Below are 27,500 nucleotides of genomic sequence, written 5' to 3'. Positions count from 1 at the left end.
AGAACAGAGTGAACAAACTTATAACACTTCAATAACAACTGAACTGAGAGAGAGAGAGAGAGGCGACACGCGACACAGTGGCGGAATTCCACCCAGAGAGTACTGGCCCCAAACCTTGGCGCCCCTTTCGGTATTTCTTTAAATTGCATCAACATAGTACAAGCCGGTACTCGAAACTTTGCACCTTCGCTAGGAAGCATGCCAGAGAATGAGCCCTAGCCTAATATTTAAAGGCCCTTGGCCTAAAAAGTAGTTTACATGAAAAGCTTTCAAACTCAAAAGCTTCTGGTCCAAAAAGCAATGCCAAAAGCTGCCAACATAAATCACGGAAATCCGTACAGCCTGCCACGTCATCATGCCAACGCAATTTTCGGAAATCAGCCACGCTTTGCAGTTTTAGGGTTAGGGTTTCCAGAATTAGGGTTTGCAGGTTTTATGGTTAGGGTTTTCAGAATTAGGGTTTCTGAAATTAGGGTTTCAGCAGTTAGGGTTTCTGGCAAAAATTAGGGTTAGGGTTTTCTGCTCTCGGGAAACCACGTCATCACTTTGTGACAATTCTTCTGTTACTTGTTCTTCTTAGGGTTTAGGCTCCACGGTCACATCTGTTAGTTGGCTCCATTCTTTAGGCTTTGACACGTCAGCAGTTTGTTACAGGTCTTAAGGGGTGAAACTGATTGTCCTTTCGGGCTGAATCTGCTACTCTTTAGGGCTGAATTTGCAGGTTCTTTATGGCTGAAAAACGCTGCATGCTGAGGTTCCATCTGTTGAAACGCTAGCCTTATGAAAAACGCCAGGGCTGCAATCTGGAAAACGCTAGGTCTGGGGGTGTGTGGGCGATGATCTCCTGATGGAAAATGTCAGGCTGATGCAGATTTATGGCGACGATGCTTGATGAGAAAACGCTAGGGGAGAGACGGTCCTTGCTTGGAGGAGAATCCACCAAGTGTTTTGGTTGAGAAGTTTCCTGCTGAGCTTGGCTCCTGTTGCCTCTTCTGCCAATTAGTGCTAGCCTAGGTTTGCTTATATACAAACTTACTCAATTTGCCCTACCTACTTTCCAACAAAAGTCACGTAAAAATAATAAGTGAAACATGTTAAAAATAGGTAAAGTAGGCTAAATGCACTGGAAAATTCCCCTGAAGGATTCTGATGGGAATGCCTATGATCATGCTGTGTGCAACCAGAGGATATGCATCTACACTAAGTGACTGGGCATGCACAGTCTACGAATAGACTCACAAAAGTGCCAGATCACTGCTAATCTAGACTGACTGGACTGACTGAACCCTGATCATGCTGTAGCTTGTTCACGGACACATAGGGTTGGATGTGTCACGTGACATCGCCTCCTTTTGAAAGTGAGGTACTGGTACCGAACTGTATGGCGTCGATGGAGATCATCAATAGCATCCGGAATCCTGGAAGGGGCTCTTCACCGGGCGACTCTGATGTGTGTGTCGTGCGGTACTTGAACTTCATAAAGGTCTGCAATGCTTGCTTCTTGGGCCGCGCCGAAAGCGGAGAAATTACATCTTGATCATGCAAATCATTATGCTTGTGAGAAATCACATCTTGATCATGCAAATCATCATGCTTGTCATTGTCATCCAAATCATCATGCTCATCATTGTCAATCAATTCATCATCATGGTTCTCATAATCATGCAAATCCTGTGTATCATGCTTTAGAGAAGAAGAGACTGAGAGAGTCTTCTTCTCATGAATCCTTCTCATGAAGAAGAGACTGAGAGAGTCTTCTTCTCATGAATCCTTTCAATCTTGTCCTGCATATTAGCAATGAGAGAGAGAGAATGAACAATGTCCTCTCCACAACAATGGGGAATCACTTTTGGCATAGAGAGTGAAAGTGTTAGCCTCCCAATCAATGAGAGGGTTAAGATTATGAAACCATCGAATGTCCAAACTCATATTACATCCTGAGAGAGGAGAGACAAAAAATCTTCTACTGAAGGCAGCTTGTTGAATTGTAAACAACACACCAAGACACTCCTGCGTGATGAGAGAGTCCATACCGGGAACAAAGCCAGAGACCTCGAGAGGAGATTTCTGACTAACTTCTAGGTGGGCCCTCTCTTGTTGAGAGGGACTGATCACATCATGCATACTACCTGGGTCAAACAATATGACAAAACGTTGCCCCGACACATGACCATAACATTTAATGAGAGAATCATCAATGGGAGGGTCAAGAGAAACTTGGGGCACACTCGTGTTATCATTAATTGCATTGACAGAGGAAGTGGGTTCTGTGAATTCTTTAGATTCATTCGATTTAAGCTTAGGACATGTTCTTTTTATGTGACTCTTAATGTGACAATGGAAACAACGACCTTCCTTAGAATAAGTGCCTTGCTCTTCTGACGTGACAAAATTCCTTGTGCTATTTTTCATTTGGAGTAAGCTTAGGTTTAGCAATTGTGTTAGCCTTACCCGTAGGTTCATTGGAAGAATTCTTTTCGGAGAGACTATTGGAAGATTGGTTAGAAGTGTTACCATTCTTACCGTTCTTACTGTTCTTACCGTTCTGAGAAGTCTGCGAGGTACTTGTGAAAGTCTTGTTCTCCTTAGGCTTTCCCTTGTTGTGCTTCATCTCCTGTGCGAGAGCAATCGCTACCGCCTTGTTGAGATCGATTGGGTCGAAGACTTCTACATCAAACTTGATGTATTCGTCTAAACCAAAGAGGAAAGCCTCCTTGCGCTCATAATCCGATTTGCGTAATTGAGTGCCGAGCTGCAAAACACGGTTAGTAAAAGACATGACTGGCATACCATGTTGCTTGAGATTGCTCCAATCTTCCTTCAATCGTGCTAGGTATTGAGGTGGCATAAACCACGCCTTGAGCTTGTCTTGAAAATCAGCCCAATCGAAGGAAAGGGGCGTGAATTCGTCGGCTTCCTCTAGGTGCGCGGCTAACTGTGCCTCTTGCCATGGTACCAATTGATGGCATCACTGGCAAGGTACATGGCTGCCGTCAAAACTTTGCTATTTCCTGTCTTCTTAGTTGTCGCAAAATAAGCATTAAATTGATGCAACCAAGAATGAATAACCGTAGCAGCCATCTTACCATCATACTTACTGAAAGTCAACTTCTCTGTGACTTGATTGTTGGAATCCGCATCGTGGCTTGCGCCACTTGAGGAACTCCCACGATCTTTGGCTGGTTCGGACTTCGAGGCAAGTACTTGTCGAACCAATTCTTGAGTGCGTAGTTCTCTTTGAGCCTCACGCTCGACCTCCAAGGCGAGTCTTTGAGCATCACGCTTGGCCTCCAAGGCCGCTCTTTGAGCTTCCCGTTCCTCCTTTCTTTGTGCTTTTCTTCATCGCGCTCGCGTTCCAAGGCAATGGAGACGCTTCTTGTTGTATGGCAATTCTTTCGTTTCTTTCTTCGCGCTCGCGGTCCTTGGCTTCCTGTCGTCCTGCTTTTCTTGCTAGTTGTGCCAACGCAACTTGATTCGTTTCTTGTTGTTGTGCCATCATCTCCATCATTGACTTGACCATCTCCTCCATAGAATTTGGTACAACTCGTGGCGTAGATGGGGAAGGGGAGGGTTGGGAAAGCCTCCTGGTGGAGAAAGCTCTTCTTCGCCACTCCCATGCTCATCACCTGTATGCGAAGTATCCATTCCGCTTCGGGTGAGGACCATGCACTATGATCTTTGGTTCTTAAGTTCACGAGGAACTTGGATTCTTGTGGGTCTTGGGTTCTTGGTTGCTTGAGGGTCTGAGGTTCTTGAGGTTTTCTTTCGCTTGCACTGTGTTTGAGAAGGATCTTCTCTTCACCCGAGTTATGCTCTTTTCTGCGGGCGCACCCCTTGGCGGCCTTGCGCTTACGCCAAGGTTGCTTTTTCCCACCTCACGTCGATTGGCCGGCCGCTAAGTGCACGGTCCGCTCTCAATGAGTGAAAAGAGGCACAAGGGGAGGCTGGACAAGCCCTTCTTTCCTGGGATTCCTGTCACTCTTCAAAAACACGATTAGGAATCGACACGCCCAAGCGAACTTGGGTTCGTGCGACCGCAACAAGCAAAAAAAATTCTTGTGATTCTTGTGGTTCTTTCCTTGAGTGATACAGAACACTGCCAAAGCTCTAATACCACTGTAAGGTGCAGCGGAATGAATGTTTGCGCTTTGCTCAAGATGAGTGCTCCGAACTGTGCTCAAGGTTCCTTTTGTTCTTATGGAAGGGAGAGCCTTCCGTTCTTAATGAGAGAATGCTATGATCACAAACAAAATGAGTGGACACTGTTCGTGCAAGTGTATGAGACTGAGAGAGAGAGAGAGAGAGAGAGAGAGAGAGAGAGAGAGAGAGAGAGAAGAGAATACGACACCAGAGACGTTGTAAAACCCTCCTCTGAAGGCCCCACTCTTGTCGGCACGAGTGGTCTACTTATGATTGCACAAACTGGTACAAACTGTATTCACGAGACTGATGCAAGTCTAGGCTATGTCGGCGATGATGACGGGGATGACGACACCGACCTAAGGGCTGAAATCTGCCACTTTTATCTGCTATCCAAAAACGCTATGGGCTGAAATCTGGCCTGCTTGAAAACGCTAGGAAAAACGCTGGTACATGCTGTCTTTAAGGCTGAAAGTCTGCACTTCCTTAGGGCTGAAACTGCAGGGTCTTAAGGGCTGAAACTGATGGTCCTTTCGGGCTGAATCTGCTACTCTTTAGGGCTGAATTTGCAGGTTCTTTATGGCTGAAAAACACTGCATGCTGAGGTTCCATCTACTGAAACGCTAGCCTTATGAAAAACGCCAGGGCTGCAATCTGGAAAACGCTAGGTCTGGGGGTGTGTGGATGATGATCTCCTGATGGAAAACGCCAGGCTGATGCAGATTTACGGCGACGATGCTTGATGAGAAAACGCTAGGGGAGAGATGGTCCTTGCTTGGAGGAGAATCCACCAAGTGTCTTGCTTGAGAAGTTGCCTGCTGAGCTTGGCTCTTGTTGCCTCTTCTGCCAATTAGTGCTAGCCTAGGTTTGCGTATATATAAACTTACTCAATTTGCCCTACCTACTTTCCAACAAAAGTCACTTAAAAATAATAAGTGAAAAATGTCAAAAATAGGTAAAATAGGCTAAATGCACTGGAAAATTCCCTTGAAGGATTCTGATGGGAATGCTTATGATCATGCTGTGTGCAACCAGAGGATATGCATCTACACTAAGTGATTGGGCATGCACTGTCTACGAATAGACTTACAAAAGTGCCAGATCACTTCTAATCTAGATTGACTGGACTGACTGAACCCTGATCATGCTGTAGCTTGTCCATGGACACATAGGGTTAGATGTGTCATGTGACATCTGGAGTCCCACAACTGCTCCCAAAAATTTGACAAGAACTCAGTTGTGAGACCCTCCTCTTAGCAATGAAGTGCTGCAGCAGGACGAGCCTCTCTCCGTGCTGCCAGTATGTGTCGCCCCAGTTGAATAGTGTACTGGAAGTAGGGGATCCTAGGGTGATCGGCTGAAGAGAAGGGGTCTCTCAATACCACTCTCGAGGGTCCCATTGCACTCGTGCTGGAGGGAAGCTCTCCCAAGCCCAAAGCCGCCAGTGGCGTGTCTCAAGATCTGCAGGGTAAAGATCTATGACACAAGTCCTCCCACAGATGCTTTCTACTCGTATCCTCTGAGAATAGCAATTTGCTACCTGTGGAGCCTCTATTGAGACTGTGTGTAGGTGGCCCTCTCTCTCGATCTCAAAGAACATGTGGGGTACAGACTCTGAGCAAGCAGGAATTGCGATGAGGACCTCCTCTCACGTGAAGGCCCCCATCCATCTGGGAGCTGCTGTCTCTAGAGGGGTGAGCCACTCAGCTGGTAAATGTCCTGGCACATGCTTTGCACCCCTCTCATGCCTCGTAGCTGGATGCTCTGTACCTCCTCAGGCAACCTTGAAAACTGAAGCTAGTCACCGAGAGTGCGGGCTGGGCTCTCTGCCATGGGACCCCCAGAAACATTAGGCCTACTGTCAACCAGGTGGCCTCTCTGAGTGCGAACCATGGGGTTCCAAACAAGAGGCTGTCTCAAGTGCTCCTTCGTGCAGGTGGGTTGGTGCTGCTCTAGGCGACTCCTTAGCTGCTCCCAAGACCGAAGCAAGCTCGCAGCAAACCGATCCTCCAACCTCCTGCTAAGACCAACTTTGTGCATATTTGTGAAGATCCACCTGATGGAAGGGCTCCAAGGGCCTCCTACATGAGGGACTCGAGCTCGAAGTCGGTGAAGCAACAACTCCTTCTAGGCTCCTCCCCTGGAAGCAGTCCTCTGACAACAAACTTCCCAAAAAGGGCTTTGCTGTGCTGTGCTGGGTCTATGATCCCCAAATCCCCCCCCCCCGAGAACACGGTAAGGTGATGACCTACTAGGCTACTTTGGCCCGGGCTAACTGGGTGTTGTGCCCTGACCAAAGAAAGTTCCTGACCAGCCTCTGTAACTGACTGATACAAGAGCTGAGAAGATCGAACAAGACGTGATGTACCACACAGTAGCCAACAACATCTAGCTGGCCACTACAACCCTGCCTGCCAAAGAGAGCCGTGCCGAACTCCAATGCAGCAACTTCGTTCTGATGGACAGGAGGGGGGGAGGAGTCTGCTGCTCAGGGGACAAGTCCAGGCCAACGTGACAACCCAAGTAACGAATTGCAGTTTCCGGGGGAATCCATTTAAAACCCTCTCCTGCCGACTAATCTGGCGTAGGATCACTGCCAACCAAGAAAGCTACTGTCTTTCTCCAGTTGATCAGTGCTCTTGATGCACAACAAAACACCTCAAGAGCCTGATCACACCTGTGCAGATTGGCCTCTTGGCCCTCCAAGTACAAGGCTGAGTTAACAGCAAACTCAGCGTTAAGGATTTCATCTGCCCTAATAGGGAGTGCGAGGCCAGGCAAGCCAACCTGTTGAGGATTCAGCCACTTCTAGAGAGCATCATACAGGACACAGACAGGTTTTGTCAAGGAGCGTAGTACCTTGACAACATCTTCACTTTCTGGGAGGCATCTACCCTCGCGCGCCTCCATGGTGATGATCTGGTGATACTTCTTCTCGATTTTGAGAAGGCCTACGATAGAGTTGACTCGGACTTTTTGGAGGGCACTCTACGCAGGATGGGCTTCTCAGATGCATGGATCAGAGGTGTGTCAGCTCTATACAGACGGGCACACAGTCAGGTACTTTTGTCAGGAGGTAGGGGTGATCATTTCATGCTCACACGTTCGGTTAGACAGGGCTGCCTTCTTGCCCCCTTCCTTTTTCTATTCTATGCTGAGGCGATGAGCAGGTTTTTGGTTTCATAGCAGGTTGGTCTACGTGGCTTAGCTCTCTTGATTCGGGGAGATAGCTACTGGATGCTGAGTTTGCAGACGAGTCAGCCTTGTACTTGGAGGGCCATGAGGCCAACCTTCACAGGTGTGAGCAGGCTCTTGAGAACTTTTGTTGTGCATCAAGCGCACGGGTCAACTGGAGAAAGAAAGTGTCTTTCTCGGTTGGTAGTGCTCCTACCCCTGATTGGCTGCCAGGTGAGGGCTTCAAATGGATTCCCCCAGGGACTGCAGTTCGATACTTGGGCTGTTAGGTTGGCTTGGACTTGTCTCCTGAGCAACAGATTGCTCCCCTCCTCCTATCCATCAGGAGGAAGTTGTTACATTGGAGTTCTGCACGACTCTCTCTGGCAGGCAGAGCTGTAGTGGCCAACCAAGTGTTGTTGGCTACTATGTGGTACATCACTTCTTGTTGGACCTTTTCGAGTTCCGGCATCAGCCAGGTAGAGAGGCTGATCAGGAACTTCCTTTGGTCAGGGCATGACACTCAGATAGCCCGGGCCAAAGTGGCCTGGCAAGTCATCACTCTTCCTTGTTCTCAGGGAGGGTTGGGGATCATAGACCCAGCACAGCAAAGTAGAGCCCTTCTTGGGAAGTTTGTTGTCAGAGGATTACTTCCAGGGGAGGAGACGTGGAAGGAGTTTTTGTTGCAGCGGCTTAGCACTAGAGTTCCTTTGGTTGGAGGTCCCTTGTGACCTTCGACCAGATGGATTTTCGCAGAGATGCGCAGAGTTGGCCTGGGCCAGAGACTGGAGGACTATTTCGCTGTGAGTTTGCGGTGTTACTGGGAGCAGCTGCGGAGAGGCCCAGCTGGAGCAGCATCAGCCTACTTGCACGGAGGAGCGCCTGAGACAGCCCCTGGTTTGGAACCCCATGGTTAGCACTTAGAGAGGCCACTTGGTTGGTAGTCGGTCTCATGTTTCTTAAGGTCCCATGGCAGAGGATCCAGCACACACTTTAGGTGATTGGCTACAGTTTTCAGGTTTGTCAGAGGAACTTCAGAGCATCCAGCTACATGGCATGAGAGGGGTGTAGAGCATGTGTCAGGACATCACAGAGGCAATACTTGCTGAGTGGCTCACACCTCTCGAGTCAGCAACACCCAGATGGATGGGGACCTTTACGCGATTGGAGGTTCTTATCGCAGTTTGGGCTATCTCAGAGACTGTACCCTCCCTGTTTTTCGAGCTACAGGGGGAGGGTCGCTTACACCGAGATTCAGTAGTGGCCCCACAGGTGGCCAAGTGCTGTTTTCAGAGGATCCGAGTTGTGGGCATCTGTTGGAGGAACTGTGTCATAGATCCGGACCGTGTAGCTCTTGAGACTGGCCAGTGGAGGTTGTGGGCTTGGGAGTGCTGTCCATTGGCATGAGTGTAGTGGGATCCTGAAGAGTGGTTTTGGAGGGACCCTTTCTCCTTAGTCGACCATCCAGGCGTCCCTTTCTTTCAGTACCTTGTTCGATTGTGACATCACATCCTGGCAGCATGGAGCGAGGCTCGTCCTGTTGCAACACCTCATTGGCAGGAGGAGGTTGAGTTCTTGTCAGCTTTTTGGGAGAGGTTGCGGGACTCCAGACAGCCGCGGTGACTCACTTTGTTCCAGTGGCTGGTTGCCATCAAGCTACAGCAGTTGGGAGCTGGCTAGTACATAGTGGTCTCTCGGCAACATGCGCAGGTTGTGACCATCTTGTGAAGAGTCAGCGCCATTGTCTTTGGGACTGTCCTTTGGCACAACAGGTTTGGCTTCATGTCCTTTGGCTAATGCCAACTGTCACGTGACACATCCAACCCTATGTGTCCGTGGACAAGCTACAGCATGATCAGGGTTCAGTCAGTCCAGTTAGTCTAGATTTGGCAGCGATCTGGCACTTTTGTGAGTCTATTCGTAGACCGTGCATACCCAGTCACTTGGTATAGATGCATATCCTCTGGTTGCACACATCATGATCATCAGTATTCCCATCAGAATCCATCAGATTCCATCAAGGGAATTTCCAGTGCATTTACCCTATTTTCCCTATTTTTGACATTTTTCACTTATTAATTTAAGTGACTTCCCAACAAAAGTAGGTAGGGCAATTTTGCTAAGAAAATATATAAGCAAACCAAAGCTAGCATTCTTTGGCAGATGAGCAAGCACAACAGGCCCCCAGGCAGCAGGTACTCTCTCTCTCTTAGCAAGAACCCCTCAGTACCTTCAAGTCCTTGGCGTTTCCACCCTCCATCAACATTAGCGTTTTTGGTCATCACCATCGCTTCCCCTAGCCTGGCGTTTTCAGCTTTGCTATCATCGCCAACCTCCCCAGATTCCCAATGTTTTCACTAACGCTACAAGGCTGCCAGCATTTTTGGATTTTCAGCTTTTAGTGAAGCAGACAAGGCAGCGTTTTCAGCTTTAGGAACAGCAGCCAATTCAGCCCTAAGCACTTGCAGAAGAACCCCATTTTCAGCCCTCAAAAACGCAGCCAAAACAGCAGTTTTCAGCCGCCCCAAAACAGTCCCAGATTTTCAGCCATAGCGTTTTTATGGACAGCAGATAGAAGACCGCAGATTTCAGCCCTTAAGTCGTCGTCGCCATCCCCGTTGTTGTCACCGGCATAGTCCCAAGTTGCATCAGTTTCCATGCATTATAATTGTACCACTTTGTGCAATCATTAGTAGACCACTCTCGCCGACGAGAGTGGGGCCTTCGGAGGAGGGTTTTACAACGTCTCTGGTGTCGTATCACTCTTCTCTCTCTATATCTCAGTCTCATACACTTGCACGCACAGTGTCCATTCACTTTGTTTGTGATCATAGCATTCTCTCATTAAGAACGGATGGCTCTACCTTCCATAAGAACAAAAGGAACCTTGAGCATAGTTCGGAGCACTCATCTTGAGCAAAGCGCAAACAATCGTTCCGCTGCACCTAACTTCAACGGCACGGCAGTACACTTAAGGGGCAGTTGCTTGGTCCACTCTCACGGGCCCGACACTTCAGTTTGAGCTATCCTCCACTAGCAGGATGATAGTGATGATAGTGATGCAGGGGGGCCGATCTACACTCCAGCTTGCTACAGAGCTTACTCCACAGGAGTGGTGCAGTGAGAGAGAGGAGTTGTCACGTGACACATCTAACCCTATTTGTACGTGGACAAGCTACAGCATGACCAGGGTTCAATTCAGTCAAGTCAATCGAGAATAGGAAGTGATCTGGCACTTTTGTGAGTCTGTTCGCAGACCGTGCATGTCCAGACACTTAGATTAGATGCATATCCTCTGGTTGCACACATCATGATCATCAACATTCCCATCAGATTCCATCAGGATCAGTTTCCAGTGCATTAAACCTATTTTCCCTATTTTTGACATTTTGCACTTATTATTTTTAAGTGACTTTTGTTGGAAAGTAGGTAGGGCAATTTTGCTAAGTTTGTATAAATAGAAACCTAGCGCTAGCACTTTCTGGCAGAAGAGATAGCAGGAGCACTCGCTCAACAGGCAACTTCTCAGCAGAATCCCCGGATGTCCTAGCGTTTTTGCTTCACAGCAGAAAGCTAGAGTTTTTGGACCAGACCAGCTTGCTCTTGCAGATTCCTGGCGACAGCAGACCAAGCAGAAGCCCCAGCTTTAGCAGATTCTCCACAGCAAGACCATTTTCAGCCTAGCGTTTTTGCATTTGCAAGACACTTCAGTGATTTTGCAGATCTTCGCGACGGAATCAGCCCTAGACTCGGCGTTTTCAGTTTTCAGCAGTTAGATCCTACAGAACTAGTTCCGAACCTCGCAGACCTCACCTTCCCGCAGAGTAGATCCTCGCCGCACGGTCAGATTCCGCGAAGTTTGCAGTTTCAACCCGGAAAATGCAGATTTCAGCATCTGCGTTTTCATCGCATCGTCGTCGCATCGTCGTCATCGACATCGTCACTGAAATAGAGTCAGAATTCAGTAGATAAAGATTTGCAGATTTCAGCCATTAGCATTTTCAGATTTCAGCCCGTCTCGTCGTTGTCCTCATCGTCGTCGACATCGTCAGCAAGTCCAAAGCATTGTAGAGATTTCAGCCCGTCTCGTCGTCACATCGTCGTCATCGACATCGTCACCGAAATAGAGTCAGAATTCAGCAGATAAAGATTTGCAGATTTCAGCCATTAGCATTTTCAGATTTCAGCCCGTCTCGTCGTTGTCCTCATCGTCGTCGACATCGTCGGCAAGTCCAAAGCATTGTAGAGATTTGTGTAATCAATAGTAGACCTCTCTCACCATAGAGAGTGGGGCCTTCGGAGGAGGGTTTGACAACATTCTGGTGTCGTATTCTTCTCTCTCTATCTCTCAGTCTCAGTACCTCATTCACAGTGTTCACCACTTTGTTTGTGTCCATTGCACTCTCTCACTAAAGGAACGAAAGGCTCTCCCTTCCGTTAGTAAAAGGAACCCTTGAGCACAGTTTGGAGCACTCATCTTGAGCAAAGTTCAACATTCACTTCCGCTCCACCTTACAGGAGTGTTGGGAGCTCATCTGCGGCTTGACACTCTGGTTCATTTGGCGGGTCCGCTGCTTCCGCATCTTTGAGGCTCTCCATGTACCACTAGCAGAGACTGTTAGAGATCTTTGGCTAGTGGTGATCCACACTCTCAGAGGACAGTTCGAGAGACTCCAGGGCAGTTCCGACCGCATGCGGGAGCGTAGAGACGCTTTCCTTCGACTCTCGCGCCTTGGGCCTTTCTTCACCATGGTCCAGGGTGTGCTGAGATGGCACTACCGCCTACCTGTGTGGCTTTTCTCTCCTCCCATCTCTTGATTTAGTCTCATTGTACATCTGTTGTTTTTCATTGGGAGAGTCTCCCTCTTATGTTTGTTGTAGCCCTCTCTAGCAGAGGTGGTTGTAGCCCCATGGGCAGTTTCAGTAACTAATAGAAGGATCTTTTTCTTGGAAAAAAAAAAAGGTCTTTTGGAAATCATTACTCAGAGTATCTGGACGTAGAGTCTTGAGTGTGAGTTCCCGCCGACTCTCTTGTACTTTATACAAGAAATATTGAAAGGGGCGGTAGTCTTTGGGGCCAATACTAAAACCGGCCCGTACAACGTAGAGGGCGGTACTATTTCAATTACCTATTAACTTTACACAGAGCACTGAGAAGGGAAGAGAACACAGTTGCGTCCAGTGACTAGAATGTCACTGCGCACACGAGACCGACACCCTATAGGCCCCAAAGACTGGCGCCCCTTTCGGTATTTCTTTATTCAAATTAAGGTAGACGATCTGACCACTTAGCACAAGCTTTCACAAAGCTGTCCAAACCTGGCGAGGGCTGAAAACGCAGGTTTTCGACCGGATTTCGACAGCATAACGGCGCAAAAACCCCTGTAGGTCAAAAATACCTGTCTAGGACGGATTCCCTCGATATCCGGAAGCTTTCTGGTGAGCTGTGCTGTAATTCTCTGTTTTTCACTTCCGGGAGCCCAAAAGCCTGTACACGCATCCCAAGGCTCTCACGAGGCTCCCCCGATGTTCCCTTGCAGTTTAGGTGCGAAACCCTAAACCTGCAGAAAAACGCAGCAGGCTGTAATTCCCTGTTTCGGATCGTTTTTAGCGGAGCGAACACGCCTACGCGTGTCCCAAGGGCTCCCGCACGCAATGGGACAGTTCCCCTGTGAATTGGACGAGTTTTCACGCGAGAAAACTCTCCAAACTCGCAATCTTTCGTGATGGAACTGTGTGTACCTGTGGGGGATTAGCAATTAGCTAATCCGGTTCCTGTTCAGAAGGCTCTTGCCTTGGCAAACGCGCATAAACCCCCAGAACTGTACACATAGGTCAAATGAGAAGCCCACTAGTGGGGCATAACATACTGTACGTAGGGGAGAAAGAGAGCAGTATGTAGCGTGCGGGGCATCCCTCCCGTCACCATACTGTGCATAGAGGGCAAGGTAAGCATTCCATAGCTTCTGTACCTGCTACAATCCACCTGAGGCTGAAAATGGCGCCCCCTTTGTTGATATGCAGCTCGTTTTTGCCTCCCAGAGTGGCACAATCGCTCACAGGCTGACACGTCGCCCAGTTTCCGAGTTTGGGCTTTCCCTGCTAAAAATATCTCAACTGGTGCGTCAGTTGACTTGGTAGTAGAGCAATAAAATGTTCCCCTTGTCATTCCAGAGCTAATGACGCGAACACATTTTTTGGTCAAAAATAGCAGTTCCCTAAATTTTAGGAGATGCTTCCATGGCGTCCCTCTCGGTCTCCTGACCATCATTGAAGACTACCATTTGACCACCATCTACAATGTGGGTTAATTTACTGGCCCCTTTCAACTTATAAAGGTGCAGTGACTTGACGAGTGGCCCAAATTCCAGTTTGGCGCACACGAGCTTCCATACTCATCAGAATTCAGTGCTAACTGGCCCGGGCAGTCCCTGTCTGACCGACCTAGATCCCCGATGTGAGAAACCCATTTGGTTGCAGCCGTTTCACACTGGCCATGCAATGTCCACTTGCACCTTTTCAAGGGTTTTGGGACAAACAAGTAAAAATAAAATAAATATATCTAATACTTATTTACGGAAGGCAATAGGAAATATACACCTCCTGGTGACACACCCCACCCTTGAAATACTGCAAGCGACCTCGCTTGCATGCCAATAATACATGCAGATATCTCCTGATATCACATATATTCTATGATGGGAATCCAAGATGTACATGCTTCCAGAAATGTAGCGTTGGACGATTAAACAATCCCACCAACCTGGCTACGACACATATATCAAGCATAGAAGTCTTCTGGTGTACTCTTGAGCACAAACTTCTCTAGCTAAATTTTGTATGGAAAGAGTAGATACAATTGCTTAACTACTCTCTTGAGCATCATGAACCATGCTCTTGCCTTGCTCCAAAAAGGCTGCATCAAGTCACTGTGGGTTCCATTTGAAAGGCTTCAAGATACAATTGCAATAGATGAGGTGAATCAAGCAATTCAGACTCTTCCATCCATTTGGCATCTAATGATGCATAGTTCTTGAACTTCACCAAATAGCGTCTTGCAACCTTTCCTCTAACCTTTCTTTCTTTATGTGCCAATATCTGTTCAGGAACAAGGATTTCATCCAATTCTTCCACTTCGGGTTGTTCCTCATCAAGCATATTCTCTGGCACATCACCAACAAAGGGCCTTAGAAGGCTGACATGAAAAGCATTATGTATTTTCCAGCCTTCTGGTAGCTTTAACCTGTAAGGTACATCGCTGATCTTTTCTGAAATCTGAAAAGGACCAATATATCGCATACTGAGCTTAGGAAACAAGCGTTCCTTGCCTTTCCTTTTCCTTAACCTGGGCTTTTCAAAGCGCAAAAGTACTTAATCACCAAGTGAAAATACAAGTTCACGACGGCGACGATCAACAGCTTTCTTTTGCTTAGCCTGAGTTTTCTCAAGAGCAATCTTTATCTTCCTGTATGTTTCATCCATATCTTGCACATACTTGTCTGCCTCAAATATCTTGTCCTTAGTCTGCAAAATGGGTGGGACTTTCTTTCCTCCTTCCACTATCTCAAATGGTGCCTTACCTGTTGATGTATGCACAGTGTTATTGTCAGCATATTCAACCAATGGGAGATGGTGTTCCCAAGTTGCCTTGTGCTCTGAGACATAACATTTGAGTAGGTCCAAGACAGTAGAATTTGCCTCTTCTGACTGTCCATCAGTTTGCGGATGAAACGAAGAAGAGAACTTGAGCGTAGTGCCCATGTTCTCAAACAATGCCTTCCAGAAAAGACTCGTCATACATGGATCCTTGTCACTGACAATTGACTGAGGCATCCCATGATATTTAAAGATATTGCTCATGAATATCTTGACCATGTGTTCTGGCTTTATCTTCTTCCTAACAGGAATGAAATGGGCCTGCTTACTGAACCTACAAATGATAGTCCAAATCCCATCATTTCCTTTTTGCGTCCTTGGAAGATCAAAGATAAAGTCCATTGCTATAGTTTCCCATGGCCTATCAGGGATCGGCAATGGCTGCAACAATCCTGGTTGCTTTTGTCTGTCAAATTTGACTTTTTGGCATACTAAGCACGATCTTACAAATGTGTCAACATCTTGACGCAAAGCTGGCCAATAGAAGAATGCCTCAACCCCTTTCACTGTCGCATCAATTCCACGATGCCCAGCATAAGGTGGAGCATGACTTTCCATCAAAATCTTTGGCCGTAACTGTTTAGTAACGCATAACTTTCCATGCATCATGAGAAAGTCATTCTTAAGCATATAGTGCTCATGATGTTGCCCATCAACAAGCTGGTCATAGATCCTTGCAAAATCTGAATCTTCAGCATATTGTGTCTTCATTTCGTCTAGTTCACAATGGTACGGAATTGACACTGCTGAAATTTGGGGCTTTCGTGACAACGCATCAGCCACCACGTTCTTTTTTCCTTGCACATGCACAATCTGAAAATGGAACATTGACAAGATGTTTGCCCATCGCATGTGCTTCTCAGACAACTTCGTCTGTGTAAGAAAATATCGCAAGGTTTGATGATCCGTTTGGACAACAAAATCAGCCCCTAGCAAATAGTGTTTCCAACTAGTGAGAGCATGAATTACTGCCAGCAATTCTTTCTCATAGACTTGCAAGTTCCTTTCAGTCTTCAAAAGAATTCTGCTCTCATATGCGACTACTCGGCCATTCTGCATTAGAACTGCACCAAGACTATGGCCACACGCATCACATTGAACCACAAAAGGTTTAGAAAGATCTGGCAAAATAATTACCGGATCTGAAGTCAGCTTCTCTTTCAAGTGTTTGAACACTAAAATTTCCTTGGCTGTCCACTTGAAAGTAACTCCTTTTCCTTGCAGTGCATGGAGTGGAGAAGCAATCTCAGCAAAATTTCGGATGAACCTCCTGTAATAGGAACATAAGCCTAGAAAGCTTTGAATGTCATGTACGGACTTCAAGTGTGGCCATGACCTAATTGCTTCCACTTTAGCGGGATCCATGCGTACCCCATCCTTTGAAACAATGTGCCCAAGGAAGTGAATTTCTTGCAAAAAGAACTCACTTTTCTTCGCATTAATGAGTAGCCTGTTCTTACGTAACTCATTGAAAACTGCAGTCAAGTGATCCCTATGCTCCTCTTCAGACTTTGAGTAGACAATCATGTCATCAAAGAAGGTACCCACAAAGTTTCTATGTGGTCTAAAAATTCTGTCCATCATTCTATTAAATGTGGCAGGAGCATTTGTGAGACCAAATGGCATGACAAGAAACTCATAGAGACCAAATGTTGTCCTGAACACAGTCTTATGGACATCTTCTGGTCTAATGCGTATCTGATGATACCTACTCTTTAGGTCTATTCTTGTAAACAATGACGCTTCCTCAAGCCGATCAAGAATGTCATCTATCCTCGGTATGGGGAACCTGTTCTTGATGGTATTCTTATTCAAGGCGCGATAGTCAATGCACATGCGCCATGAACCATCCTTCTTCTGCACTAAGAGTACAGGTGAACAAAAAGGGGATGAACTGGGCTGAATCAGCCCCTTCTCTAAAAGCTCGTTGACTTGACCCATAATCTCTTTCTGCTGGGCTGTACTAACCCTGTATGGTGGTCTATTCGGTGGACTAGAACCTGGCACAAGATCTATAGTATGATCCTCAGGTCTCTCAGGAGGTAACTCCCCTGGCAAAGAGTCCGAAAAACAATCACTGAAACCACTCAAAAAAGTTGACCTGTCTTTATCTAAGGTAGACAAATTAGATACAACTTGAGGTACTTCTTTTGCAAAGATCAAGTACGCAGAAAGATGATTCTTTATTACAGATGAAATAGCAGAAGCAGAAACAACTGGAACAGACTCGGCTTTAAGCTTTACATCAAGGACATGAGTCTTTCCTCTATGTACAAGGGTAATCTTTTTGTTGTAACTATCCACCATAGCATGCAACCTGTAACACCATGGGATACCCAATAACACATCACAGCCCTCAAGCGGCATAATATGAAACTCTTTTGCATCGACATAACTCTGAATGTGCAGACGAAGCTTTCTCAGAATGGGAGTAACAGGCTCTAAATGTCCTGGGCATGCCAAACCTGCTTCGCCTGTCATACCCATCTCCTCTGCACGAATGCCCAACTTTGATGCCAATTCTGGTGATATGAAATTTGCACGGGCTCCTTGATCAAAGAAAACCAGCACTGTCTGGTCTCTAACTTTGCCCCAAGCTCTGCACAGCTCCGTGGCATCTGTGTTTGGCTGGTCTCCAACCAAATCTGGAACAAGTCCTGCACTCGGCTTTGGCTTCTTCCCTTTATGGTCTGACTTGTCATCCTTATCCTGTGACTTCTTTTGTGGGCACTCATTTGCAAAATGTCCTTCCTGTTCACAAATGTAGCATTTCTTGGCCTCCCTAAGAGCTTTCCTTTCTTGAAAAGTTTTGCCAGAAAAATGCCTTTTTTGTCCTTGTCCTCGTTCCGAAGAAGATTTAGACTGCTTCTTGGACATATTAGCTTCTTCAGTGGAGGGCTTCTTTGCAGGAGACTCAGAAGGCTTTGCTGCAACATTGCCCTTGGCTGAAAACTGTTTGCCCTGGGACCCTTTCTTGTGGCTATTAAATCCATCGGAATCTCCCTTCGACAGATTACTGGCCACCCTTGCATTCTCTATCAACTGAAACATATTCATGACAGTAGTCTTTGTGCAATAGTCCCTGATTTTCTTGGGCAATCCGCAACAGTACTTCTCAATCTGTTCTGACAATGGCACAAACCTGTAAGAGGTGACTGGCAACAGTGCGGCCCAAAACCGTTTATTGTACTCTTCCAGATCTGCACACTGTTTAGCATTCAACTCGTGCCATTTCGTCATCACATCCACTTCAAAAGTGTTTGTCAACCATGCAGGCGCAAAAAGTTGTTTGAATTGGACCCACGTTGTTGGGGCTTGACCCTGGTTCAACAATGCGGTCCACCATTGAAGCGCATTCCCTTTCAAGAAAGTGGCAGCCTTGCGTATCTTTGAAGATTCCGTGAAGTTGCCTCCAGCATAAGCTGCATCGAACTACTGTATGAAGGTCAAAGCCTTTAATTGGTCCTCAGTTCCTCTGAAAGTTTCAAACTTCACTCCCTGCCCACCTTCCTTGTAACCCTTAGGTTGACTCAAAGGAGCCACATTATCATAAACAGGTGCCTGTAACAATGATGCTCCATAAGTGTTCATTCCAGCACTCGCATCAACTGTTTTCCCTGTCATATCTGCATTTTGTACGTATGGCTGCGAAAAACCAGCCATACCAAATTGTGTTCCAGGCACTCGAAACTGACCATAGGCACCCTGAAAACCTGGTTGGACACCCATGTTCGCGTACATAGGGTTACCCATGCCTGTTTGCATTGTCCCGAACACATTCCCTGGCATATAACCTGTGGAAGGTCCAGCCATAGCTTGAAACACTGAACCACCTCCAAAATAACCAGGATAAGTATTAGGTAATGGAAGGGTCTGACGCATAGCCTGTTCATTGCTCCCTTGACCATTCACAAACGGTTCCTGTCCAGCTAAAGCAAGTTGCTTTGGATCATTGGACACCGCTAGTTGCTCAACCACATGGGCTTTCCCTCGAGCATCATGAGTCCTCTGCACATTGGAAATCTCCTTTTCCTGCAACGGCTCAGTCATGCCCTGTGTAGGAGGCTGAAAACCCTGTGTCGGAGCCTGTAAGAATTCCTGCATCCTTGGGTTGTTAGCCAACTGCTGAAACATGTCCATGCAACAACGCAGTTGAGTTCTAAACAACCTGTCCTCTTCTTGAAGAGTTGAAGGAATTTTCTCTGTGCCATGTGAGGAAGATCCCTCTTCAGGTATTTGGTCTCTCTTCTCTGCCATATCGACAAGCTCTATGTTGCTTTCACCCACAACAATCCACGCTGCACTTTTTGAAGAAAAAGTGACTATCCCGTCGATGGAACCATAAAACCGGCCCGTACAACGTAGAGGGCGGTACTATTTCAATTACTTGTTAACTTTACACAGAGCACTGAGAAGGGAAGAGAACACAGTGGCGTCTAGCGACTAGAATGTCACTGCGCACACGAGACTGACACCCTGTAGGCCCCAAAGATTGACGCCCCTTTCGTTATTTCTTTATTCAAATTAAGGTAGATGATCCGACCACTTAGCACAAGCTTTCACAAAGCTGTCCAAACCTGGCGAGGGCTGAAAACGCAGGTTTTCGACCGGATTTCGACAGCATAACGGCGCAAAAACCCCTGTAGGTCAAAAACACCTGTCTAGGACGGATTCCCTCGATATCTGGAAGCTTTCTGGTGAGCTGTCACAGAAATTCAGCGGGCTGTAATTCTCTGTTTTTCACTGCCGGGAGCCCAAAAGCCTGTACACGCATCCCAAGGCTCTCACGAGGCTCCCCCGATGTTCCCTTGCAGTTTAGGTGCGAAACCCTAAACCTGCAGAAAAACGCAGCAGGCTGTAATTCCCTGTTTCGGATCGTTTTTAGCGGAGCGAACACGCCTACGCGTGTCCCAAGGGCTCCTGCACACAATGGGACAGTTCCCTTGTGAATTGGACGAGTTTTCACGCGAGAAAACTCTCCAAACTCGCAATCTTTCGTGATGGAACTGTGCGTACCTGTGGGGGATTAGCAATTAGCTAATCCGGTTCCTGTTCAGAAGGCTCTTGCCTTGGCAAACGCGCATAAACCCCCAGAACTGTACATAGGTCAAATGAGAAGCCCGCTAGTGGGGCATAACATACTGTACGTAGGGGAGAAAGAGAGCAGTATGTAGCGTGCGAGGCATCACTCCCGTCACCATACTGTGCATAGAGGGCAAGGTAAGCATTCCATAGCTTCTGTACCTGCTACAATCCACCTGAGGCTGAAAATGGCGCCCCCTTTGCTGATATGCAGCTCGTTTTTGCCTCCCAGAGTGGCAGAATCGCTCACAGGCTGACACGTCGCCCAACAGTTTCCGAGTTTGGGCTTTCCCTGCTAAAAATATCTCAACTGGTGCGTCAGTTGACTTGGCAGCAGAGCAATAAAATGTTCCCCTTGTCATTCCAGAGCTAATGACGCGAACACATTTTCTGGTCAAAAATAGCAGTTCCCTAAATTTTAGGAGATGCTTCCATGGCGTCCCTATCGGTCTCCTGACCATCATTGAGGACTACCATTTGACCACCATCTACAATGTGGGTTAATTTACTGGCCCCTTTCAACTTATAAAGGTGCAGTGACTTGACGAGTGGCCCAAATTCCAGTTTGGCGCACACGAGCTTCCATACTCATCACAATTCAGTGCTAACTGGCCCGGGCAGTCCCTGTCTGACCGACCTAGATCCCCGATGTGAGAAACCCATTTGGCTGCAGCCGTTTCACACTGGCCATGCAATGTCCACTTGCACCTTTTCAAGGGTTTTGGGACAAACAAGTAAAAATAAAATAAATATATCTAATACTTATTTACGGAAGGCAACAGGAAAAATACACCTCCTGATGACAAATACCTCTTGGCACGGAACTACGCCGGGCCATGTTGTCTTTTGTGAATTGTTTTAAAGTGAATCTCTGCTGTGTCGTGGTAGAATCTTGACTTGGGGTGTCCAAGTTTGTTACAGAGAGCCTGATGAGAGGAGAGGCTAGCCAGTCTCAAAGACAGATCATAGGCTTCTTTAGAGCGGACACTGGGCAGCTACCACAGCAGAGCTCACACCAGAGGCATGTTGATCAATCGAGGGACTGAGCTTGGGAGATCCAGACGCCCAGGACTGGTGAGGACTACACAACATCGACGGAGGTTGCATCAGAGGATTCCGATCACTTTGGCCCGACATGCACGACGCCTGGTCAGAGTACTGACCATGGAGGATATTGATGAGATCCGCCTGACCAATGATGAATTTCCTATGATTGAACTCTATAAACTGCCCATCCAGGACCAGTCCAAGACTAGACTAGCCCTAGACCAGACCAGTCCACCACCTAAACGGAACTGGAGCACTATAGCTGATCTACAATATCATATGTTTACCAGGCATAGGGAAGGTAAGGGCCAGGCTTATTGAGATTTACATAGGAAGCTTGGGTTTGTTTGGGGTGAATAGAGCTGACGTGAGAATTGCAACAAGGTGAATTTGAAAAGAATCAATGCTTTCTTAGTTGTATCACTGTTGTGTGTGGGCTTTCATTGGTAATGTTCGCTAAGAGAAGCAAGTCCAACAAAATTTTGTATTTGGCTAATGGTTATTACTTATGTATGCTTTTTTGTTTGTTGAAGGCTATCCATCCTGGTTATGGATTTCTATCTGAGAACGCACAATTTGCAGAGCTTTGCAAGCAAGAAGGAATTACATTTATCGGTCCCCCCGTTAACGCCATCCGAGCAATGGGCGACAAGAGGTCTAACTTGCAGCTTACTCTAGGTCTTGCACCTTTCATGAAGGAGATGAATCAAATGTAGATCTGTCTAGTTAGATTTGTGAAAGCGATTATTGGGTTTAGCCTGTGAAATGTTGGATAAATCAATCATACATGTGAGCTTGCAATCATTGAGAGTAGCCCAAAATGGTTGTAGGTTTATGTTTATAATATGTGTACTCTGTTTAGTTCATGCATTGAATTGAAAAGCAATAAATTTTTTGTTGAGGTTGAAGGTTTGTGACTGAAGAGTAACTGAACTGCAATGCAGTGAATCAAAGACCCTCATGAGTGCAGCAGGTGTGCCAGTTGTTCCTGGGTACCATGGACAAGAACAAAATGCTTCCTTTTTGAAATCGCAAGCTGACATCATTGGCTATCCTGTCATCATCAAGGCAACTCAAGGTGGCGGAGGGAAGGTTAGCATCTTCAACATCTTGATTGTACCCAAGCACTTACTGTTTATGCCAGAAAATCAACATTGACAAGTAAAAGTGACCTTAGAAAATAAGGCTCTCAGTGAGACCAAATGGATTGACGTCCCTTGAGCTTACATGGTCTGTTTTGTGATTGTTGTCTTAGTAATATAGTCGTTCCACACATCATTAATTATGAAGACTCATCTTTTCAAAGGATAAAGCTATGTACATTCAGAACATCTATTTCGTGTTGTTCTTTCAGGGTATGAAAATAGTCATAAAGTCGGAAGACTTTTTAGAAAACCTCTACTCTGCCCAGCGTGAAGCTTTAACATCATTTGGGGATCAACGTGTTCTGGTAGAAAAATACATCCTCGAACCTCGACATATTGAAGTTCAGGTTTGATTAAGGCCACACGATTGAAAGTTGTTGCGTAGATGCTATTCAAATCGTTGCAAATAAAGGGAGCTATATGTGACAGGTCTTCGGGGATCAGCATGGGAACGTGGTGCATCTTTTTGAAAGAGATTGTAGTGTGCAAAGAAGACACCAGAAAATAATTGAGGAAGCTCCAGCTGTGAGTGTACTGTTTACTTCCCAACTGAGCTTGTGTGACATGTCATATTTGTAACTGACACAGTCCGAAATGCAATGATTCAGCCCAATATCAACAGTTCATTTCGAGATCAAATTGGGCAAGCCGCAGTTAATGCAGCAAAGGTTCTATTCATTTTCTAATATTTATTTGCGACCTTTAATCTAACCAGAATACAAAAAAATTCTTTATAAGCGTAATTTCTTTCTATGTTGGTTTGTGAAGGCAGTAGGTTATTTCAGCGCTGGGACAGTGGAGTTCATTGTCGATTCTGTAACAAAAGACTTTTACTTTATGGAGATGAATACTCGACTTCAGGTAATCAATAATGTATTTCTAAGTTTTTCTGGTCCACATAGAGACCCACGACCCTTGCTAGTCATTAACTGGAAATTTGAAGAACTCACGAAAGGCAACACGCCTTATGCTCAAACATGATGACTGCATTTAATGTAGTTTGACAAGTTGGGTGTTGGTAATCAAAAGGTCTTGTTGACAATCACTGGTGTGGCTAGGTTGAACATCCAGTAACTGAGATGATAACAAGCCAGGATCTGGTAGAGTGGCAGATCCGTGTCGCTGCAGGAGAGCCCCTTCCTTGCAGGCAAAATGATTTATCCATATTAGGTCAGTAATCAAACTTTTTGGGCCCAGATTGTAATGAATAATTAAATTTTGTAAATGTCCGGCATTGTAATGAATAGTCAACCATAATCTATGTATATTTTATTGTTTCCAATGTCTTAATGGGCGGGGCAGAACAATGAGAGATCTTGAGAGATGACTTACCAACTGCACTTGTTTGACATTTAGTCAATTGCTTCCTAAGGCTGTGGCTTTGTACACCCATGTATGCACATGTTTGCATGCATGCTCACAAATGAACCTGAAGGTCGAGGAGGGTTTGCTTGCTTGGATTTTTGGGCACTACCTTTCAGAAGAAAAGTGTTTCAAGTGTGGACATTATGTGGGTGTAGCTTTATCTCTAGGGGTTATGGGTGCACATCGATATGCTTAGGGGAGTACAACCATGAAGGGCATCAAGCTGGCTATCTCCATCTTATGTCAAACTCGGGGGTGCAAGATCTGTTACATGGGTGGGTGTGTTGTAAGGGTTGCACGTCTGGATCTGCCAGCAAATCTCTCTTGGGCTGCCTGGTGGTGGTGAGTCTGAATATCATGAATCTTAGGCTAAGGAGTCTTGGAGCTGTTTATCCTGGAGCTCGGGGGCGTCTCCTAGCTCTCACTGTCTTAGCTTGACCTCATGAGAAATAAATGAAATGCAATGAAATGTTATATTAATGTCTTCAAAAGGCCATAATGACCTATGAGACCTGAAAGTTACAAAGTGGTGGATCTGATACAAAGTCAGAGTAACAAAATAACCTAACAACAGTACAAAACAAAGATATATACTATGGGGTCCTAAGTTGATCGATGTGAGCCAAGCAAAAGACCAAGCAAAAAATGGGCGGCTTGTTGGGATAGCTGAATCACAAGAGATCTAGCATCGGTCGTTGGCGAATCTCATCAATTTCCTCCATGGTTAGTAGTCTGACCGGGCGTCGTGCATGCCTGGCCAACGTGCTCCGAATTTTCTGTCGTAGCCTCCGTCGATGCTGTGTAGTTCTTCGCAGTCGCGGGTGCCTGGATTTCCCCAGTTCAATCGCTCGGTCAATCAGTGTGCCTTTGGTATGAGACGAGGGGGAGCTCTGCTGTGGGAGTGGCTCTTGCGGCTGTCCCGTGTTTGCTCTGAAGAAGTTTGTGATCCGTCTTTGAGACTGGCTAGCCTCGCCATTCATCAGGCTATCTCTGTGTTTGCGCAGCTCGAGCAAGAACAAACCCAGACATCTCTGATCTTCGTATCCCATGACTCTTGAGAGTGGTCCAAAACCTTCTCTGAACAAGCAATGGAAGCAGCCTCGTATCTCGTAGTAGACGGGGCAGCGACATGTATAGTGTAGCTTTGTCTCAGCTTCCATGTTACACAAGGGCATGTCCTGTCCTCTGCTGGTACTCCGCTGTATCTCCCTGTCTCAATCCGCAACTGGTGAGAAGATGTGCGTAACTGGCCAATAGCACATCGTATCCCATGAGACAAGTGGGTATCCATGTATCTGGGTCTCGCCACAAAACCATCTTCCGTAAGCTGGAGAAGGTGGTCTTTGTAAAAAGCATCTTCGTGCCCAATTCCTGTGCTGGTTGTATCCATGTCCTTCTGGTGTCTAGCTGGGTCAGGTTTTGGCGTATGAGCTTGGTGATCTCTGACTGTGTAAGGGTGAGAGATGGTGCATCCAATGAGTAATGGAATGGTGGCAGCCGGTCTATGCTGAACCCATGTGCCTGAAACCATGATGTCATCTCCCCATACCAGCATGTTGTATCTCCTTGTATGGCTAACTGTCGAGAGGCTTCAAGTGCTATGCGAGCATATCTGTCTCTAGGAAGTGCCCATGTGCGGTTTATGAAGGAGACTGATCTGGTGAGCGCCTCCACCACAAGTGGGGGGGCCGCTAGCTCTGCTCGGATAATGGCCCGTGGTACTGATGCCTTGGCTCTAATGAGCCGCGAGATCATAGAGACGAGAGGTTTCTCCATGTTCCCCCATCCGTCTGAGCGACCCGTCCTCCCGTGGTGATCCAGTGAAGGTCCCCATATCTCGGTGTCAAAGAGCCAGAGCTTCGTCCGGGGCTCCTGAAATTGAACCTGCGAACACATCCTCTCCAATCTACCCAATGCTGTGTGGGCTCTAGTAAGTCTGGTTTCTGCTGCTCTTCTGAGTGAGAATGTAGGTCCGCTAAAAACCACTCCAAGGTAAGTGTAAGCGTCTGTGTACTCCACAGTCTCCTGGCCGTATGTGAGTGTAGGTGCTGACCTCCTGATCCACTGTGGGGTGGTATTAAACACCATAACCTTGGTTTTACCCAGGTTGACAGACAAACCACTTTCGTGGGCAAACGTATGCAGAGCATCCAATTGACGTTGCATTCCCTCTGGGGATTCGGAGATCAACACTATGTCATCAGCATATAACAAAAGTGGAATCCATGTCCCTGCCAACTGAGCACCTTTATCCCCATCACTGTCAATGTAGTCAGAAATCTCATCCACATACATACCGAAAAGAGTGGGAGAGAGCGGGCAGCCCTACTTCACCCCAATAGTGGAGTGAACCAGTGTAGAAAGTCCCTCCGAGGTGCGTACATGCCCTACTACTGATTTGTGCAATGCCATGATCCCCCAAATGAGTTCTGTGGGTACTCCCATTTCCTGTAATCTGCGCATTAGTCTAGCTCTGGGTACCGTGTCGAAAGCTTTGCGGAAGTCCACAAAGCTACAATACATCCATCTCCCATGAGATCTGCCTTCCTCGATCATGGCCCTGAGTGTTAGGATATGGTCAAGAGTAGAGAAGCCTCTCCTGAATCCTGCCTGCCTAGTTGCACGTATTCCTTCCCTCTCTGCCCATCTACTCAGCTGTTGCTCAAGAATGGATGCATACAACCGTGTCAGTGTGTGCCCAATCATAATAGTGCGATAATTCCCAGGCTCCATGGGGTCTCCTGATTTGAAGATAGGTACGATTGTAGATAGGCTCCAAGTGTCTGGTAGGCCCTCACACATGGCACGGTTAAACATAACTGCTAGAAGCTCTGCTAGTAGGTCTTTGGCATGCATGAAATGCTCAGCTACTAGGCCCTCATGATCATATGCTCTCTCAGTCTTCATCCTGTCAATGGCTTTCTTCACCATCTCAGCAGTGAAAAAGACACCTTATGTGGGCATGGGTCGGGGGGGTTGGGGAGGGGCGGCTGTCCAGGTACTGTGTACAAAGATGATGCGTACTGACCCCAGGTCTCTGTGGAGGAAATAGCAGGGGGGGGGACTGCTTATGAAAGAGCCGCCACGCCTCACGCGAGTCTTGACTCAAGAATAGCTCATATAGATCTTGCTCGAGTCTAGCCAAAAAAGCCCTCTTTTTCCGCCGCACCAGGCGTCGGAAGTCCATCCGAGATAATGAGAATGTGGGAATCTACAAACATGAGAGCGAGGGTATAGTCTCTTACTTTCGCAGCAAAGAACCATACGTAAACGAACTAAGCAAAGACAAGGTTCTTTACTTATTTTCTTATGAAACTGCTACGGGGAAGGGCATAGTTTTTGTTGATAGATACGGGCGAGAATACAAACGTATTCTCCCAGAGGAAGTAGAGAGAGCAATAGGCCCAGGAGCATCAGCATATGCCCCTGAGGAAGTGCCAAGAGCCGCCCACACCCCAAGCAAGTCAACGAATCTTTTTTCAAATGAGTATGACACTACTTCACATTCCACCCGACCGCAAGCATTCAACAACCAAGACCAACCAGCAAACCAGCCATCATTGCACGCATGACTTCGTCAGAGTGCAACAATGGAACCAGACCGAAACCGAGATGGTTATCAAGCCGCACGAGGGCTTAGGGATTTGCAAGAACCACGACTCTATTCAAGGTATCACGCAGAGAGTAAGCCAAAGACTCAAGGGTCAACAGAGCATGGAGGACCACCCATGGAACGAGTTTGAAGAGAAGAACCACCTCCAGCGAGAACCGTTAGAAATTATGGCTTAGGAGCACCATTGGGAGAGGAACCAGCCTATTACAAAATGCCTGAGGAGGTGTATCGACTGGGACGGGATGATCCAATGATGAGGTTTGTAGACCATCGAAGAA

The 27,500-nt window shown here is 46.8% G+C and overlaps 1 protein-coding gene across 1 annotated transcript in view; it reads left to right on the top strand.

Moving 5' to 3' along the window:
- The window catches only part of MCCA (methylcrotonyl-CoA carboxylase alpha chain), a 126,610-nt gene that overhangs the window by 27,494 nt on the left and 71,616 nt on the right, over positions 1-27,500 (top strand). The window contains exons 2-8 of the mRNA XM_086512087.1: positions 21,633-21,754; positions 22,044-22,191; positions 22,454-22,591; positions 22,674-22,769; positions 22,853-22,912; positions 23,013-23,105; positions 23,303-23,414. Coding sequence (XP_086368213.1) covers positions 21,633-21,754; positions 22,044-22,191; positions 22,454-22,591; positions 22,674-22,769; positions 22,853-22,912; positions 23,013-23,105; positions 23,303-23,414 — 769 coding nt within the window. The remainder of the gene's footprint in view (positions 1-21,632; positions 21,755-22,043; positions 22,192-22,453; positions 22,592-22,673; positions 22,770-22,852; positions 22,913-23,012; positions 23,106-23,302; positions 23,415-27,500) is intronic.

The sequence above is a fragment of the Adiantum capillus-veneris genome, chromosome 5 (assembly GCF_014529385.1).
Source record: "Adiantum capillus-veneris isolate H3 chromosome 5, ASM1452938v2, whole genome shotgun sequence".
NCBI classification, from domain to species: Eukaryota; Viridiplantae; Streptophyta; class Polypodiopsida; order Polypodiales; family Pteridaceae; genus Adiantum; species Adiantum capillus-veneris.
This window is presented reverse-complemented; position numbering and strand designations above follow the sequence as displayed.